The following is a 15337-nucleotide window of genomic DNA, read 5'->3' as shown; positions in this document are numbered from 1 at the left end:
AAACCAAATTGTAAAAGGAATGAGATTTGTAGTATAAAACTTGGGTTATTTATGGTAGCATGGATAATGGCAGCCTACTGCCAAGAAAGCAGGTAAAGAATCCGTGTATTCTAAGACTCCAGATGGCCTATGGTCATGGCAGCATGACCCATTTGGTCTCTCTCAGGGATAGAGAACAGGCACATAGCCTCTCTTGGCAGAGGTTATAGTATAAATGCAAGAAATACTTACCTTGTGTCATTTGATTGTGGTTTAGATTTTGGGTGAGGAAATAGTAAATTCTAAGCAACTTGGAGAAATACTCATTTTTAAAAACAACTTCACTGCCATTGTATGTGTGGTATTAGTTATTTCGAGTGCAGTGTTTGAAACCGAAACATTGCTAAAAATGAAACTGGTCGTTCTCTTAAGAGTATTTATATTGGCATTTTAAGAATAAACAGTTTAAGAATTTTCCATCTTTAAGTTGATAGACAATAATTTTGCCAACAGAATCTCATATTTGAATTTTATATTTTAGTAAATGTTTTAAAGAGGATTTCTTACTGTACAAATTTTGCTAAGAAAGTATGATTTGATTTAAAAACAAAACTTCAGAATGTGTTTTAAAAAGTTAAATTTTGTTATTTTGTAGTGTTTTAAATTAATTTTTATAGAGCATCTTTTGTGGTTCGTGGAAACCTAAATTTGGAATAAAGTGGGTTTTTTTTTTTTTTTTAAGATTTTATTTGAGATAGAGAGCAAGCAAGAGAGCACGAGTGGGGGGAGGGGCAGAGGGAGAGGGAGAAGCAGGCCCTCTGCTGAGCAGGGAGCCCGACCCCCAGCTGAAGACAGATGCTTAACCCACTGAGCCACCCAGGTGCCTTTTTTTTTTAGCAAAATATAGTCAGGTTGTGATGAATAAAATCTGGAAGAGCACTGTGTATATTCTTTAAAAGACACATTTGTATTGATAATATTAGCTGAATTATTATCTAAATGAATTCTTAGGTGGTTGACTAAATTGTGAATAGACGACAGTCTTTCAAGCATGTTTATTGACAATTAAGAGTAAATAGACCATCAAGATTAACTTTGACACTTAATAAGATTCTATATTAATTTTATTATACTTTTAATTACAAAGAAGTCATAGGCATGTAAGAGTCCTTCTGAGAATAGTTAGATTAGAGGTTGTTGACTTGAAAAATGGTTATGAAGGTCCTATTAAGTTTGTAATTTTAAGACTTGCGTGACAGTGGGGTAGGGACTAAAGTTTTGAGAAGGAAATTGTAATGTAATGAAAATAACAGTAACCTTGGAATCATGACACCTGGACTTGAATACTAATTTCTCCTACTTTCTAAATGTATGACTTCGGAGGACCTGTAACCTTTGGACTTCAGTTTTCTTTACTTGTGAAATGGCAAAAATACTTAACCTTATTTGCTAGTGAAGATAAATTTTGAGAATACTTGGCACAAAGTAAGTGTTGCATAATTTTTCTATGTAGAAAGCTATTAAAGTTTTTTTAAAAATGCCCAGAAAATGTAAACTTGCTTTTAAAGACTGTAGATGTAATTTAACATATACTTTGTAATGATGATAACCGATTTATAATTACAAGTTGAAAGTTTTGAGAATTTGAGATCTGGTTTTAAAAATAGGCTTAGAAATGACTAATAGCAAATAGGGTTTTTTAAGCTTGTGATTTTGTTTATATGTTAGGATAGTTGTAAAAATAACTATATTCCATTAAGCTGACTTTTTAGAACTCAACTATAGTGGAGAGCAGAAGTAACTAGCCTTTCAGATCTGAAAAAATTTAGAAAACAGATGTGAAAAACTGACATTTTTAGAACCAATCAGGTGTTCAGGACATAGTAGTGCCAGATATTTGGTGGATCTTATTTTCATAGGGACTTCTTAATTATATGCTGAAAGAAGGACTGGAGTTTCTAGATCGTACAGGTAAATCAAGTAGTTTAATGAATTACATTGCTCTAACCTCATTTTGGAAAGGTCCTTAAAAAGATTTCCAAAATGTTTTTTCCTTGTGTAGGTCTAGAAAGATTCAACATGAAAGAGCAACATGTAGTATGTAATATGGAGTATAATTAAAGTGACTGCCAACTCATATGTCACCTACTATGATTACCCCCCAAGGTGGTGACTTGGCAGTCTCAGTCTTGTAGATGAGGACATGGAGTAGTAGAGTAAATGTTTTTCCTGCACTCAGCAAGATTAAACCTAGACTGTTTGACTTTAGAGCTCTCAAACTACTGACCTTTTCTTTAAAAATTGAGTAGAGTTCTTAATGACAGTATGTCTGGTAGAATGCAGTGGCTTCCAGATTTTTTATATTTTCTTCCCACTGATAAAATTTACCTTTTAACGATAATTTCCATTGACAGTGGCAAAATTTTCTTGGCTGGGAAGAACCGCTGTTTATATGAAGTAGCATAGCAAGCAGAAGCAGATTGTTTTAACTAAAGATGCAGGAAAATAAACTACTCAAAAGAGCTCAGTCTTTTCTTGTTCCTTCCTTGCTATGGCATCAGAGTTTGCATCCATAAAGCAGGCTCTTGTATCTTGAGTGGGAGAGAAGATGAAATGTTTATGAAAATTTAAAAAATGGAGCACAGGTGATAAATAATGCATTCTTACTTTTTAAGAATAGTAATCATGAATTTTATGGTATTAATCCCTTGGTTGTTTAATCTGTTTATACCTTCTGACTTTAAGAGTTTAAAATTTTAATCTTAGAAATACTGAGAAAAGTAGGGTTGATCACGTTGATTTCCTTTAGCCATTGTGGGAGAGAATATTTAGGATTGTCACCCTATTATTGTAGTTTTATTTTCTATCCTTAGTTTACCTATAGGTATCCTTTACCTATAGGAATTTGTGCTTTTATGCTAGTTTGCTTAATCGTGAAAGGGAACTTCAGAATGTTTCTTTTTGTCTCACTTTAATGTCTGTGTTGAAAACTATTCAAAATGCCTTTTTTTAGCTTACTTCAATATTGAAATAATATATATATATTTGAAGCAATAGGTACTACGGGCAGTGTGAATGAGGGCTGGAGTTACGCTGTCTTGGTTTGAGTCTTATCTCCACCATCCACTAAATGTGTGTGATCTTGGGAACCGTGTTTTATCTTACTGTACAGTAATTTATTAATGGAAATAATAGTTCAAATCTCTTAGGGTTGTTAATAAGCTGAATTTTTATATGTATAACTTACTACACTTACCATAAGGCTTAGCATTTAGAGTGCAGTCAATATGTGTTAGCTATGATAGTGTTGTTAAGATTTATCACAGTTAACTTTATAATTTGGTCATACTTTTTATGTGTTGAATATCTTAAGAAATTTAAAGCAGCACTGGTCGTGGAAAGTAATCGGGATATTAGAATCGAGAATGTTGTTTTGTTTTTCCAAATGATAGTGTACAAACAGTTACCGAGAATCCAGATTTCACATGTTTTGGATAAAGGATTTTATTACAGTATCACTTCTGATTTCCCTTTTAATTTTCATTTCCTTTTAGTTATTTATTAGTATAAATAAATAAAGTCCATTTAAACTAAAAATCTTAAGTTATTAAAGATACAGTGTTTATTCCTTTGGAAATTAAAAACCATATATGTATAGCCATAAATGAACATTTTAATTTTTTTGAACCATATTAATTTCTTAAAATTTTTGCCTTTACATTTTATTAACCATAGTGACCTGGATTAATATTCATTAAGAAAAATGTTTTAAAAAGGTAGTAAAAGAAAGTTGTCATTGTTTTTTTTAAAAGTGCGTATTGGGTGGATGGGTGGGTGGATAGGTGTGTGTGTGTATATGAATGTATGTATGTGATGCAGCTAGAACCAAAAAAAGACACGGTCCTTAATCTCTTCTAGTTAATGGTGAAGTTGAGAAGAAAAGCATTAAATTATTGAACTTTTAAATGTGTAATCATAGACTGGTACATGATAAGGAAAAGTCACCAAGAGCATGCAGCCAAGATAATACACTTAGACTGGTAAAGTAAAGGGAAACAAAGGAGGTTACATTGGAGGGAAGATCTGAAGCACATAAAAGAGTTGTTTGGGCAAGGAGATGTGGGGAAATGTGGAGTGTGCCACATGGGAAAAGCCTAACAGGAGAGAGTACAGGTAACCTGAGGGAAGACCAATGTCTAAATGTGGAAAGTGGGGGCTGGAGCGTGTAGGGTTGGGAATGTGCCATATGGAGCAAAGAAATATGAGTGGATCATACGTGCCTTTCAGGATTTGTAGATCCATGTTAAGGAGTTGGATGGCCAAAGAGCAAGGAAAGTCTCTGAAGTGTTTTAAGTAGGGATGACTTGACCAGATAAAGGTTTTAGAAAGAGCATTATGATTGCAATATAGAGAACAGATTTGGAATAGAAGAGATTATAGAATAGAATGAGGTGTAGGAGGCATGAGTGGATGTGGGAAAGAAAGATGGGAGTTTATTGCAAAGATGATTTGAAATTGGGTCATTGTTATGGAGATAGAGTTTAAGAATAGGAAGAGAAAATCAGTTGAACTTGGTGACTACTTGGGTGTTAAAAGAATGAGGTGGAAGGGAGGAATAGGCAGTATAAAAAAAATGTGACTTCTTGGTTTGAGGCTGGATGGATGGTGTTGTTTGTCAAGGTAGGAAACATTTTGGGAGGGGGGTGTTGACATGAGGATCCTGAGTTCATTTTTGCATATGTTGAGTTGAGGTTTTGGGACTCCAAAGAGAGATGTCTTAAAGAAATTTGATATGCAGGTGTGGACTATAGATACAAATTTGGGAATCATTGGTATAATAAGTTCAAGGAAAGAATATTGAGTGAGAAGAAATAAAGTGTGGAACTGAGCTCTGGGATCCTAGACCTTAAGAACTTCACCATTTAATGGCTAGATAGAAAAGGAAGAATCAGTAGTTACTGCATGCATATTGTCATGTGTTCACTTATCTAACAAACACTTAACTACAAGTACTATATTAGGTACTGGGTCGACAGGTAAACAAGATCTAATCCCCTGTCTTCTAATATAGGTCATGGACAAGTAAATTGGCAATCTTAGGATACTGCAGGGGTCTTAGGAACCTCCAAAACAGGGCAAGACAGAGTTAGGGCATGTATGTGTGTTTTTTGGAGGAAGAGGATCGTAACTATCATTAGATCCCACTGAGATCTAGATATGAGCAACTAATATGATAAAAGTACTACAGAGCACTCATGAGTGGGGTAAAAGAACGTTTTGGGAAGGAGTATAATGTGCTATGGAAATGAAATGATAAGAGTGTCCAAAAAGAAAGGGTGTAAGTGTTGTAATAGGTCATGGAGGGCAGTGAGGTATAGACTGAGACATGAAGGAGAATGAGATGGGGAGGTGGATGGGTAAGAAAAGATTTCCAGCAGAGGGATCAGCTTATATAAAGTCTCATAAGCCAGAAAGCCTGAGGATTTTAAGAACTAAAAGTATCTTTTCTAACTTTAAAGTGAAAGTCGATTTTGAAAAATATACTAAATCACCAAGGAAAGATTCTGAAAAAGTGGATTCATAATATTTTTGAATTCTTCAATAAGGATTTTCAGCTGACATGTATTTTGCAAAAAGACTCAAACAGTATAATCACAAAACTAAAGTTAATAAGTAATGAACTTTATGGTTAAAGTAAAACTTTTGAAAGGAATTTAGATCAATGTAAAGAAATTACATTAGAATAATTATATACAGTTTAGAACTGGAAGGGACCCTATAAATATTGTAGATGTTTTCCTTTAAATTTTATTTTTAAGTAAATTATTTTAGGGACGATTAGAGAAAAGTATAAATACAATTTTAAAGATTTCTATTTTGGTATATTCTAAATGTGTTTTTGCTTAGCTAATCATACTAGTGTTTGAAAGAGTATGTTTTGAGTCAAGATGATATTAGGGGGAAAGGGAATCCGTAGCTTCACAAGTTTGGAAATTTGCATTAAACAGAATCAAATAGATATATCTCAAGATTTTTCAGAGGCACATAATACAATTGTACAGTACAATTTGTATTAGAACATCTTTTCTAAACTATTCATTCCAGTAATACTTACTACTATATGCCACACTCTATTATTTTAAATTATCAGTGTGGCAGTATGGCTTCGTATTATCTCCATGACAGGAATGTATTATTATAAAAAGTAAGGTTGGTTTCTCTTAACTGACTTCAGCTTAGAAGGATGAATATTAGCTAACTTTTTAAAAATACCTTTCATGTTCTTCTATCGGTAGAGTATAACATACTGCAAGATGGAATGAAATGATTTAACCCTTTACTTCCCTCTGCAAATCAATCTTATAAGGAATTCATATTAAAATTGCCATTACTATATGAACTTGAGGAGCACTTCTCAAACACTTGGCCTCAGAACCCCTTTATATTAATAAAAATTATTGAATTTTCTTTGTTTACATGGATTATAATCATTTTGTATTTATCATTTAAAAATTAAAGCATTTTTAAAATATTTATTTAAATAAAAAAACTCATTACATAACATTTTTTGTAGCAATTATTTTCCAAAACAAAACAAATTTATGAAGAGTGGCGTTGTTTTACATTTTGGGAAACGTTTAATATCTGGCTAAATAGAGAGATTCTTATATCTGCTGCCTTATTCAGTCTTTTGTGATATCACATGTCAGGTGGCCCCCTGAAAAATTCACTCATGAAAGAGTGAAAAAGCAAAATAACATTTTAGTATTATTCATGATTTTTACCTCAGGAACCTCCAGGGGTTCCCAGAACTCATTTTGAGAACAGTTGAACTATAATATTTAGGTAGTATATTGAGAAATTTTTTATAACTTGATAATCTAACTATAAAGCGATAAAATACTTTTTTCCTTTAATTCTCTTTAGATTCTTTGAAAAGAATTTCAGGATGGATAATAAAAATACTAGAATTTCATATCTTGCTTTCAAATGCTAGCATAAATTAAGCGTGTTTGAAGTTTTTCCAAAAGTGCCCAAACTTTTCGTAGTAGGTAGATTTATTTTATAGTTAAACTTATTTAAATTAATAGTTGGAATTTCACCTTTCTAAGGTTTTTTGTGAATAAATTACAAAATTCTTCATAGAGGCTATGTGTTTGGTTTTTTTTTTCAAGGTTTTATTTATTTGACAGAGAGCACAAGTAGGCAGAGCAGCAGGCAGAGGGAGAGGGAGAAGCAGACTCCTCACCAAGCAGGGAGCCCGATGTGGGGCTCGATCCCAGGACCCTGGTATCATGACCTGAGTTGAAGGCAGCCGCTTAACCAACTGAGCCACCCAGGCCCCCCTATATAATTGTTTTTAAATTTTGTGATGAGAACATGAACTATCAAGGTTTTTTTTTATCCTTAATTGTTCTGGAGATATTCTTTATAATGTAAAAGATCCAAAATACTCATTATGTTTTATAGTTGGATGACTTTTTTGTTTGAAGTTTTTGAAAATGAAAATGTTAAAACTACAACAAAATCATTTTAGGTTATAATGCTGTATATTCTTTTTTTTGTTCAGTATTTGCATTGACTAGAATCTCTTAATTTATAACTTGGCTATATTTAGTTACATTAATTCTTTAGCAGTTTTTCTCCTCAGTGAATTAAGTGGATAACTATTTTATTCTGTGAGTCAAGTGGTTGCACAGAATAAACATGAACTTTTACCCCAAGTAAAATGAAATGTTGACTAGCCAGAACAAATTACTCTATTTTTTAAAATATATTTTATTTATTATAAAGAACTATATCATCTTATTTAGCAAGTATTTTATGTCTTTCACATAATAGGTGAAGTATTACAGACATTTAGCACCTGATCACTTGCTGCAGATATGTCATCGGCTAGGACCTCTTCTTGAACAAGAAATTCCACAAAGCGTTCCTGGAGTACAAACTTTATTAGGAGCTGGAAGACAGTCCTTGCTACGCACAAATAAAAGTATGAAAAATTTCTAATAGGATTTAGACATTCTTTTTTGTGTGTGTGTCCTATTTTTGGATCCATAAAAATATGTGTATTTAATAGGCTGCAAGCATGTTGTGTGGAAAGGATCTGCTCTGGCTGCATTGCATTGTGGAAGACCACCCGAGTCACCAATTAACTATGGTAGCCCACCCAGCATTGGTGAGTTGTTTGAGTTCATTACCAAGTTGATATCCTCTTGGTAAAGAGCTTTTGAAAATAAAAATGTTTTAGTTACTTAAAAAGAACTTCATATTCTGTGCATTAGCATTCAAAGAGGAAGAAGCTATCAGATATTTTTTGCTATGTCAGTAATCTTAATAGTGAAGAAGTCATAATGTGTAATTATGGATTGTACATATTGTATGAAATGTAGACTAACTAGCTCATTGATATATTACTTTTACAAAAAATTGTTTCCTAAAATGTATTAGATTGATTTTTGTGGGCGACTGTATATCGTATTACAGATTAGTTATAATGGTGGAAAACAAAAATAGTTTGGTTATTTTTTTTTTATAAAGCAGTGCTTTTTTTTGCCTTTAAAATTTCAAAGGAAAACTGATGCAGATAGGTCTTCCTCTTGAAATGTCTCCTAGATTCATTCCTTTAACTCTTCTACTACCAGGCCCTTCTTTTACCTGGATTGCTGTACCATCTTCCAAACTAATCTTCTTGCTTTCAGTGTCTTCTCCCTCTTTCTCTTCCAGGTCATACTTATAACACTGTAATATTAATCTTATTTAATTCTACCTTTGCTCTGTTGTTGTTCTGCTCAAGTAAAAAGAGGTTAAGATATTTTAATGGTGTCATACTTCCTCTCGCACCAGTCTAAACTTTTAATCTTCAGAAACTTTCATATTTTGGTCATAGCCTCTTCTCCCACCCCCACTCTTTTGCCTACCTAGGATTGTTATTCTCCTTCTTCCACCTATCCAAATCCTACTTATTTCTTCTTTTTCTGGATAGTTATTATACTGATCATCAACATTACAGTTTTGCCTTTTGCTTAGTATAGCGTACCTTTTCTCATTGTTTTACTTTTAACCTTTTTCTGTCTTTATTTTCCATATCTCTTAAAAATAGCATAGAAGTGGCTTTTTAAAAATACAGTATGGCAGTCTTTGTATTGTGTAGGACATTTTGTCCTATACATATAATTATTGGTAGATGTGGGTTTAAATCCCCTAACTGTTGCTGCTTGGAAGGTTCTCTCTCTTGCTGGTTTTCTGCAGTTTGTGATATGTCTTGGTGTTGGGGTTTTTTTTTTTTTTTTTATCTTGTTTGAGATCCATTGGGTTTCTTGAATCTGTAATGTCTTTTACTGCCATTGGAAAATTCTCAGCCATTATCTTTTATCTTTCTTTTATCTTTTAAAATATCATCTTTCTTTCCCCTTTGGGACTCCAGTTGAACAGATGCTAGATTTTCTTACTTAATCTTCTTTATCACCTTCTCTTTTATGATTTGCGTCTTTTTGTCTCTGTGACGTATTCTGGTTTGTGTCTGACCTTTCCAAGGGTATCCTGTGTAATATTTGTATGGCAGGCAATCATGGATGATTTTTTTTTTCCAGCATATGAGTGTCTTAGTTACATAATGACATCTATAAGTAATCTGTATACAAAGAACAACTATTAAAACAAGAAAGGATTTGAGACACTATGTTTGCACTTAAAAAATTATACTGGGGGCAGTATAGTTTTCTTTAAAGAAGGGGAAGGTAAAATATTATAGGAGCTTCACCTGCACGGAGAAGTTCATCCTCTCTTGAAAAACTGCAGGTCTATGTAGTAAGGGGAATGTGTTATTCTTTCAGCACATTGTCCAGTAGCCCTGTGGTAGCCAATGAAAGTACAAGAATGATTGACAGTAACTTCTCTTAATTTTTGCTATGTGAGTAAATACTGTGTGCCAGGCATTTTCCATTTATTTTTTCTTTTAAAACCTTAAATGGTCTGTAAGAGGAGCTATTCTTACATTATGGAGAAGGAAATTGAGGCATTGAAAGGTTCGGCATCTTGACCAGGGTTACACAATTAGTGCGTCATTAGACCAGACTAACTCCATTTTGCTATTATGCCTTATTTTCAATAAGCTAAACTTAGTTTAGCTTTTAGTAGCTAACTAGAAGCATTTGGCTACTCAAGAAAATTGGTATTAAATCAGAATGGTCAGATCAGTAAGTATTGCTGACATGGATATAGGGAATATGGCAAAAAATATCTTGAGTTTTATGTCACAGCAGAGAAATGCAACTGGTGTATTTAGGTAACAGAATTAATTACCAAGTAGGTCATTTTTGTATCTATTTGAAAGACTTAATTTCACTTCTAGGGTTTAAGATAAATGTTTTTTTCTTCCATTCATATTTTCAGGAAAATATTTGTTCTTTATATTTAAAAAAATAACTATTAGCCAATTTTACCTGCTTTTTGTATTTGCGTATAATTTTTTTTAAGTCACTAAAGCAAAGCTGGACTAATCAAAACAACTCTACTTATATAGTCATAGTTGGTGTCATGTCTTGTTGGTTCCCCTTGGTGACAGTCTTGAATGTTTTGTCATTGCTACAAAATTGGGTATAGGGTGGTAATGGAAAGAAAAGTTCATCAAGCTTTTTGCTTGCATGGTGATACATTGTGTCATTTCAAGTTACCGCAGAGTATGGGTTAGAAGATTTAAAAATATATATATATCTTTTGTTGATTCCTCTTTGCTGTTTTCTCTCTGGCTACCTTTAAAGATTTTCTTTGCTCTTTCCTTGGTGTGTATAGTACTATCAAGTGTCAATGGATGTAAGAAAAAAAAACCTTCTTAACATTTTAGCTTTTCATAAACTATAGATTTAAAAGTTTATACTATAGATTCAGATATTTAAATTTTGACACATTTGAGATACAGGTTTTTTAAAATAAACTTTTAATTTTGGAATAAGAAATTATTTACTAAAAGTTGCACAGACAATTCACAGTTCCTTTATACCCTCTATGCAATTTTTCCTAATGTTATAATCTTAAAACTATAGAACCCACATTGGCACATTATTATTAACTAAATACCAGACCTTTTTAATATCTCACCAAATTTTCCCACTAATTACCTTTTATTGTTCCAGGATCTGATCCAGGTTACCATACTGCATTTAGGGGGTGTTTATTTTTTAATTTGAACTTCTTGTTTTAAACTCAGAGGAATCATTTAAGAAGAGTGGGGTGATAAATTGGATTTTCCTTTCTTAGATTTTTTCAGACTACATGCAAACTGTTGTACTTCTCAATTTGAATATCTCACATTTGTCTGAAACTTTAAAATGTGTAAAATAGAATTTCTGACCCTCTGAAACTTGTTATTCCAAGCCTGAGAGTTAGACTTCTTAATTCATATCTTACATTCATTTAGTAAATAAGGCATATGTATTCTATTCTAGTCTCTTGAATCTGTTTTTCGTTACCACTGCAAGAGCCACATTTTAGGCCTTGGTACTTCTTGCCTGGGGCTCTAACATCATTAATTCACTTACTAAGTAAATATAGAATCTGTATTATACCTTGCACTGGGCTAGGATCTGGAGTTGCAGGATAAACAAGAACATGACCTCTGCTGTCCTAGAATTTATAGACTACTTAATCCCTTGCCGCTAGCCTTATTCCAGTACCCTAGGTAAGATTTAGCTCTAAATCAGGGTTTCATAAGTTCAGCTCTATTTACATTTTGGGCCAGATAATTCTTTGTTGTAGACTAGTGTCCTGTGCGTTGTAGGGTGTTTTATCAGCATCCCTGCCTATACCCAGTAAATGCTGGTAGCACTCCTAACCTCCTGCCCCCTACAATTGTGACCACCAAAAAATGTCTCCAGACATTCCCAAATGTCCCTGGGGCAAAATTGCCTCCAATTGAGAACTCTAAAAGTTCTAAAATGCATATATGATCACGCCATGCCTCCTTTCTATCACTGACTTCAAATAGTCTTAACTGTGTAATGTGGCTCACAAAACTGACCTTTTCCCATCTTTCCCACCTTTTCCTCACCTGTACCTGTGCTAGTTTTGTACAACTCTTTGGCAGTTTTTAACAGCTAAACTCTTTTATCCCTTTGTCTCTGTACATGTTTTATTTCTTTCTGCAATGTCTCTTTTTTGTCTGTTCGCTGAATATCTATTCATCCTTTAAAATTTCAGTGTCCACTTACACTTCTCTCTCCTGTAGCTTTTGTCACATAGTTGTGTCTATTTATTTCTTTTCCTTTTCTACTATTTTCTTTTCCTTATCACTGTTAGGGCCTGGAGGATAGAGATTATGTTTCATTGCTCTCTATAGACCCAACTCCTCAGCATTAGTAAATATTAAATAAAGAGGAAGTTGGTGATTGATGAACTGGAGTGGGACAAGAAAAGTTCACAGATGGGTAGGGAGTAAAAAATGGAATAGATGGTTGGAAGAAGAGAGAGACTTGGTCCAAGGATGGCTTTGAATTAAGGCCAAACCCCAGAAACTGTGTGTGTGTGTGTGTATTTAAAGATTTTATTAATTTATCTGAGAGAGCGTGTGCACTAGCAAGGAGAGGGGCAGAGGGAGAGGAAGAAGCAGACTCTGCTGAGGGGCTCGATCCCAGGACCCTGAGATCATGACCTGAGTCGAAGGCAGACATTCAACCGACTGAGCCACCCGGGCGCCCCTCCCCCCAAAAACTGGTTTTTAAGAAATTAAGGTTTATTAATGAATTGGGTTATCAGTTCATTAACTCAGCATGTTAAAACTCGTGCCTGCATAATATAAGAACCAAGCCTTGAGCATATCTCAGTGCATTTCTTACCCTGTCTTATTTTGGTGTCTGCTTATAAATCCTGTTTTGTATCTCCTAGTCCTTGATGTAAATTGTGAAAATTGAACTGGAATTTCATTCTCAGGGCAGGAGAACGAAAATGTTCAGAAGCTTTCCAGTCCTCTAGAACCTCTTTAATGAGGGGGAAAAAAGAAAGATCACCCCAATCTGTTATCACTAGCTTCTAACTGATTTTCTGTGGAAGAGATACATGAATGTGTATGAGGCACATTACTTTCAAAAAAGTAATAATCTCAGGCATTGTCCTTTTTCAAACCTCCTTACCCACATTATGCCTATTTAATTTACTCTGTATTTGCCTACGATAAACAACCCTAGTTCAATAATAAATGACATGGGTGAAGAGACTTAGGTACATTAAAGCTGTTTTTAGGGGCGCCTGGGTGGCTCAGTCGGTTAAGCGTCTTGCCTTCAGCTCAGGTTGTGATTCCAGGGTCCTGGGAGTCTGCTTCTCCCTCTCCCACTCTCTCTGCCTGCTGCTCTGCCTACTTGTGCTTTCTATCTCTCTGTCAAATAAATAAATAAAATCTTTTAAAAAAAAAAAAAGCTGTTTTTTAAGATTAAATTTGGAGATTCGTTTAATGCATGTTTATCTTGTGGAAAAGGTTATATATTAAAGCAATCTTTTGCTAATTGCCTATTTGTATTTTTCCTATTTTACCATATTAACAAAGTAACTTTATATCTCCAGGTTTTCCATATCTCATCTTGTTTGTTCATACCTTTGTTTTACTTGTTGCTTCTGTCATTTTACTTGTTTCTGTAGCAAGGCTGCAGTTTTAGTGGGTGGGGATAAGGAGTACTGAGGAACCTGATTCTTAAAAATATGTGTTAAGGAAATAGCTTTGCCTTGAGAAGTAGCCTTACTACACAAGCATCCAGTTGACACTAAGAAGCTTATACATGAAAAGAATTCTTAGATCTCGTCTACATTTATAGTTTTCTCTGAAAAAACCAGTTTGAACAAAGGCAACAAAGATTCATTTAAAATTAGATTATAAATCTTGAGTCTGCTTTAGTCAAGATGTGTGGCCTTAGGCAAATTATTTAATGTTTTAGCTTCTCGGCTTCCTCATTTATAAAATCGGGATAATACCTACCATATTTGGTAATTTGGAAACTTAAATAAGATCGTAAAGTGAGGCACAAAAGTAGACTACAATAAATGTTACTTTCTGTCCTTCCTATAATTCTCATTTAATGAATTATTTTGTTAATAAATCTTGAGTACTTTTTTGAAGAGAAGGTTCTTCTCACTTTTTATCTTCACTGCTATGTTTTGCCACATTTCCAATATTTGACTTATACTGCAGTTGATAATTTCTTAACATATTTGGCACTGGGCTGAGATCTGGAAGTTACAGGGTTAATTTTTTCTTCATAAGACTATATTTCTTACATGAGCATTAGAAATATTGTATATTATAAATCATAAGATTTAACATATATAATTTAACATTTGACACATAATTCAGTAAATTATAAGGTTGTAATAATCTGGGGTTTCCTTTCTGTTCATTTATCCTTTGCTTAATATTCTGTTAAGTCTTGTGCCTTTTTTGCCCTCACTCAGTCCATACTTTATCTTTAGTTAGGCAACTGCTTGTCTGTCACTCATTCATTTTGACCTATTATTTTCTCAGTAACCATTTTCTGTCAGAACTCATCTTCCACCATTTACTTCCATTTTTCTAGTCTTAATAGTTTTATAATTTGTGTTGTTTAATCATTTCTGACTTAGCTATATTTTGAGGTTTTTATTTTTTGGTCTTGGCTTCTATATTTTAATCTGTTCCCTGAATGATCTTTATTTACCTTTGTTTTTTTCTATGATACTGTTAGGGCCTGGAGGATAGAGATTCTTTTATTTATTTATTTAACATATAATGTATTATTTGTTTCAGGGGTACAGGTCTGTGATTCATCAGTCTTACACAGTACACAGCGTCCATCACCCAGCCACCCCATCCCTCCTACCCACCTCCCCTCCAGCAACCCTTCGTTTGTTCCCTGAGATTAAGAGTCTCTTACCGTTAATCTCCCTCTCTGGTTTCATCTTGTATCATTTTTTCCTCTGTTCCCCTATGATCCTCTACCTTGTTTCTTAAATTCCACATATCAGTGAGATCATATAATGTCTTTCTCTGATTGACTTACTTCGCTTAGCATAATACCCTCTAGTTCCATCCACATTGTTGCAAATGGCAAGATTTCATTTTTTTGACACTGCATAATACTCCATTGTATATATATACCACAATTTCTTTATCCATTCATCTGTCGATGGATTATATTTCATTGCTCTTTATGGACCCAATTCCTCAGCATTAGTAAATATTAAATGAAGAGGCAGTAGATAATTGATGTAATTAATGAATGGGGTGGGACAAGAAAAGTTCAGAATGATATATTTCCATTTGGCAGAGGCTTTTTTAAATTTTATTTATTTGACAGAGAGAGACACAGCAAGAGAGGGAACACAAGCGGGGATTTGG

General features: G+C 33.7%; 1 protein-coding gene across 3 annotated transcripts in view; it reads left to right on the top strand.

The window, feature by feature from the left end:
- PHIP (PHIP subunit of CUL4-Ring ligase complex) overlaps positions 1–15337 on the top strand; it is a 135077-nt gene that overhangs the window by 7027 nt on the left and 112713 nt on the right. For all 3 annotated transcript variants that reach the window (XM_081828573.1, XM_081828571.1, XM_081828572.1), the window contains exons 5-6: positions 7822–7972; positions 8060–8158. In XM_081828573.1, the coding sequence (XP_081684699.1) occupies positions 7822–7972; positions 8060–8158 (250 nt within the window). The remainder of the gene's footprint in view (positions 1–7821; positions 7973–8059; positions 8159–15337) is intronic.

The sequence above is a fragment of the Leptonychotes weddellii genome, chromosome 8, assembly GCF_054177405.1.
Source record: "Leptonychotes weddellii isolate Sample4059 chromosome 8, ASM5417740v2, whole genome shotgun sequence".
In the NCBI taxonomy this organism is placed as follows: domain Eukaryota; kingdom Metazoa; phylum Chordata; class Mammalia; order Carnivora; family Phocidae; genus Leptonychotes; species Leptonychotes weddellii.
This window is presented reverse-complemented; position numbering and strand designations above follow the sequence as displayed.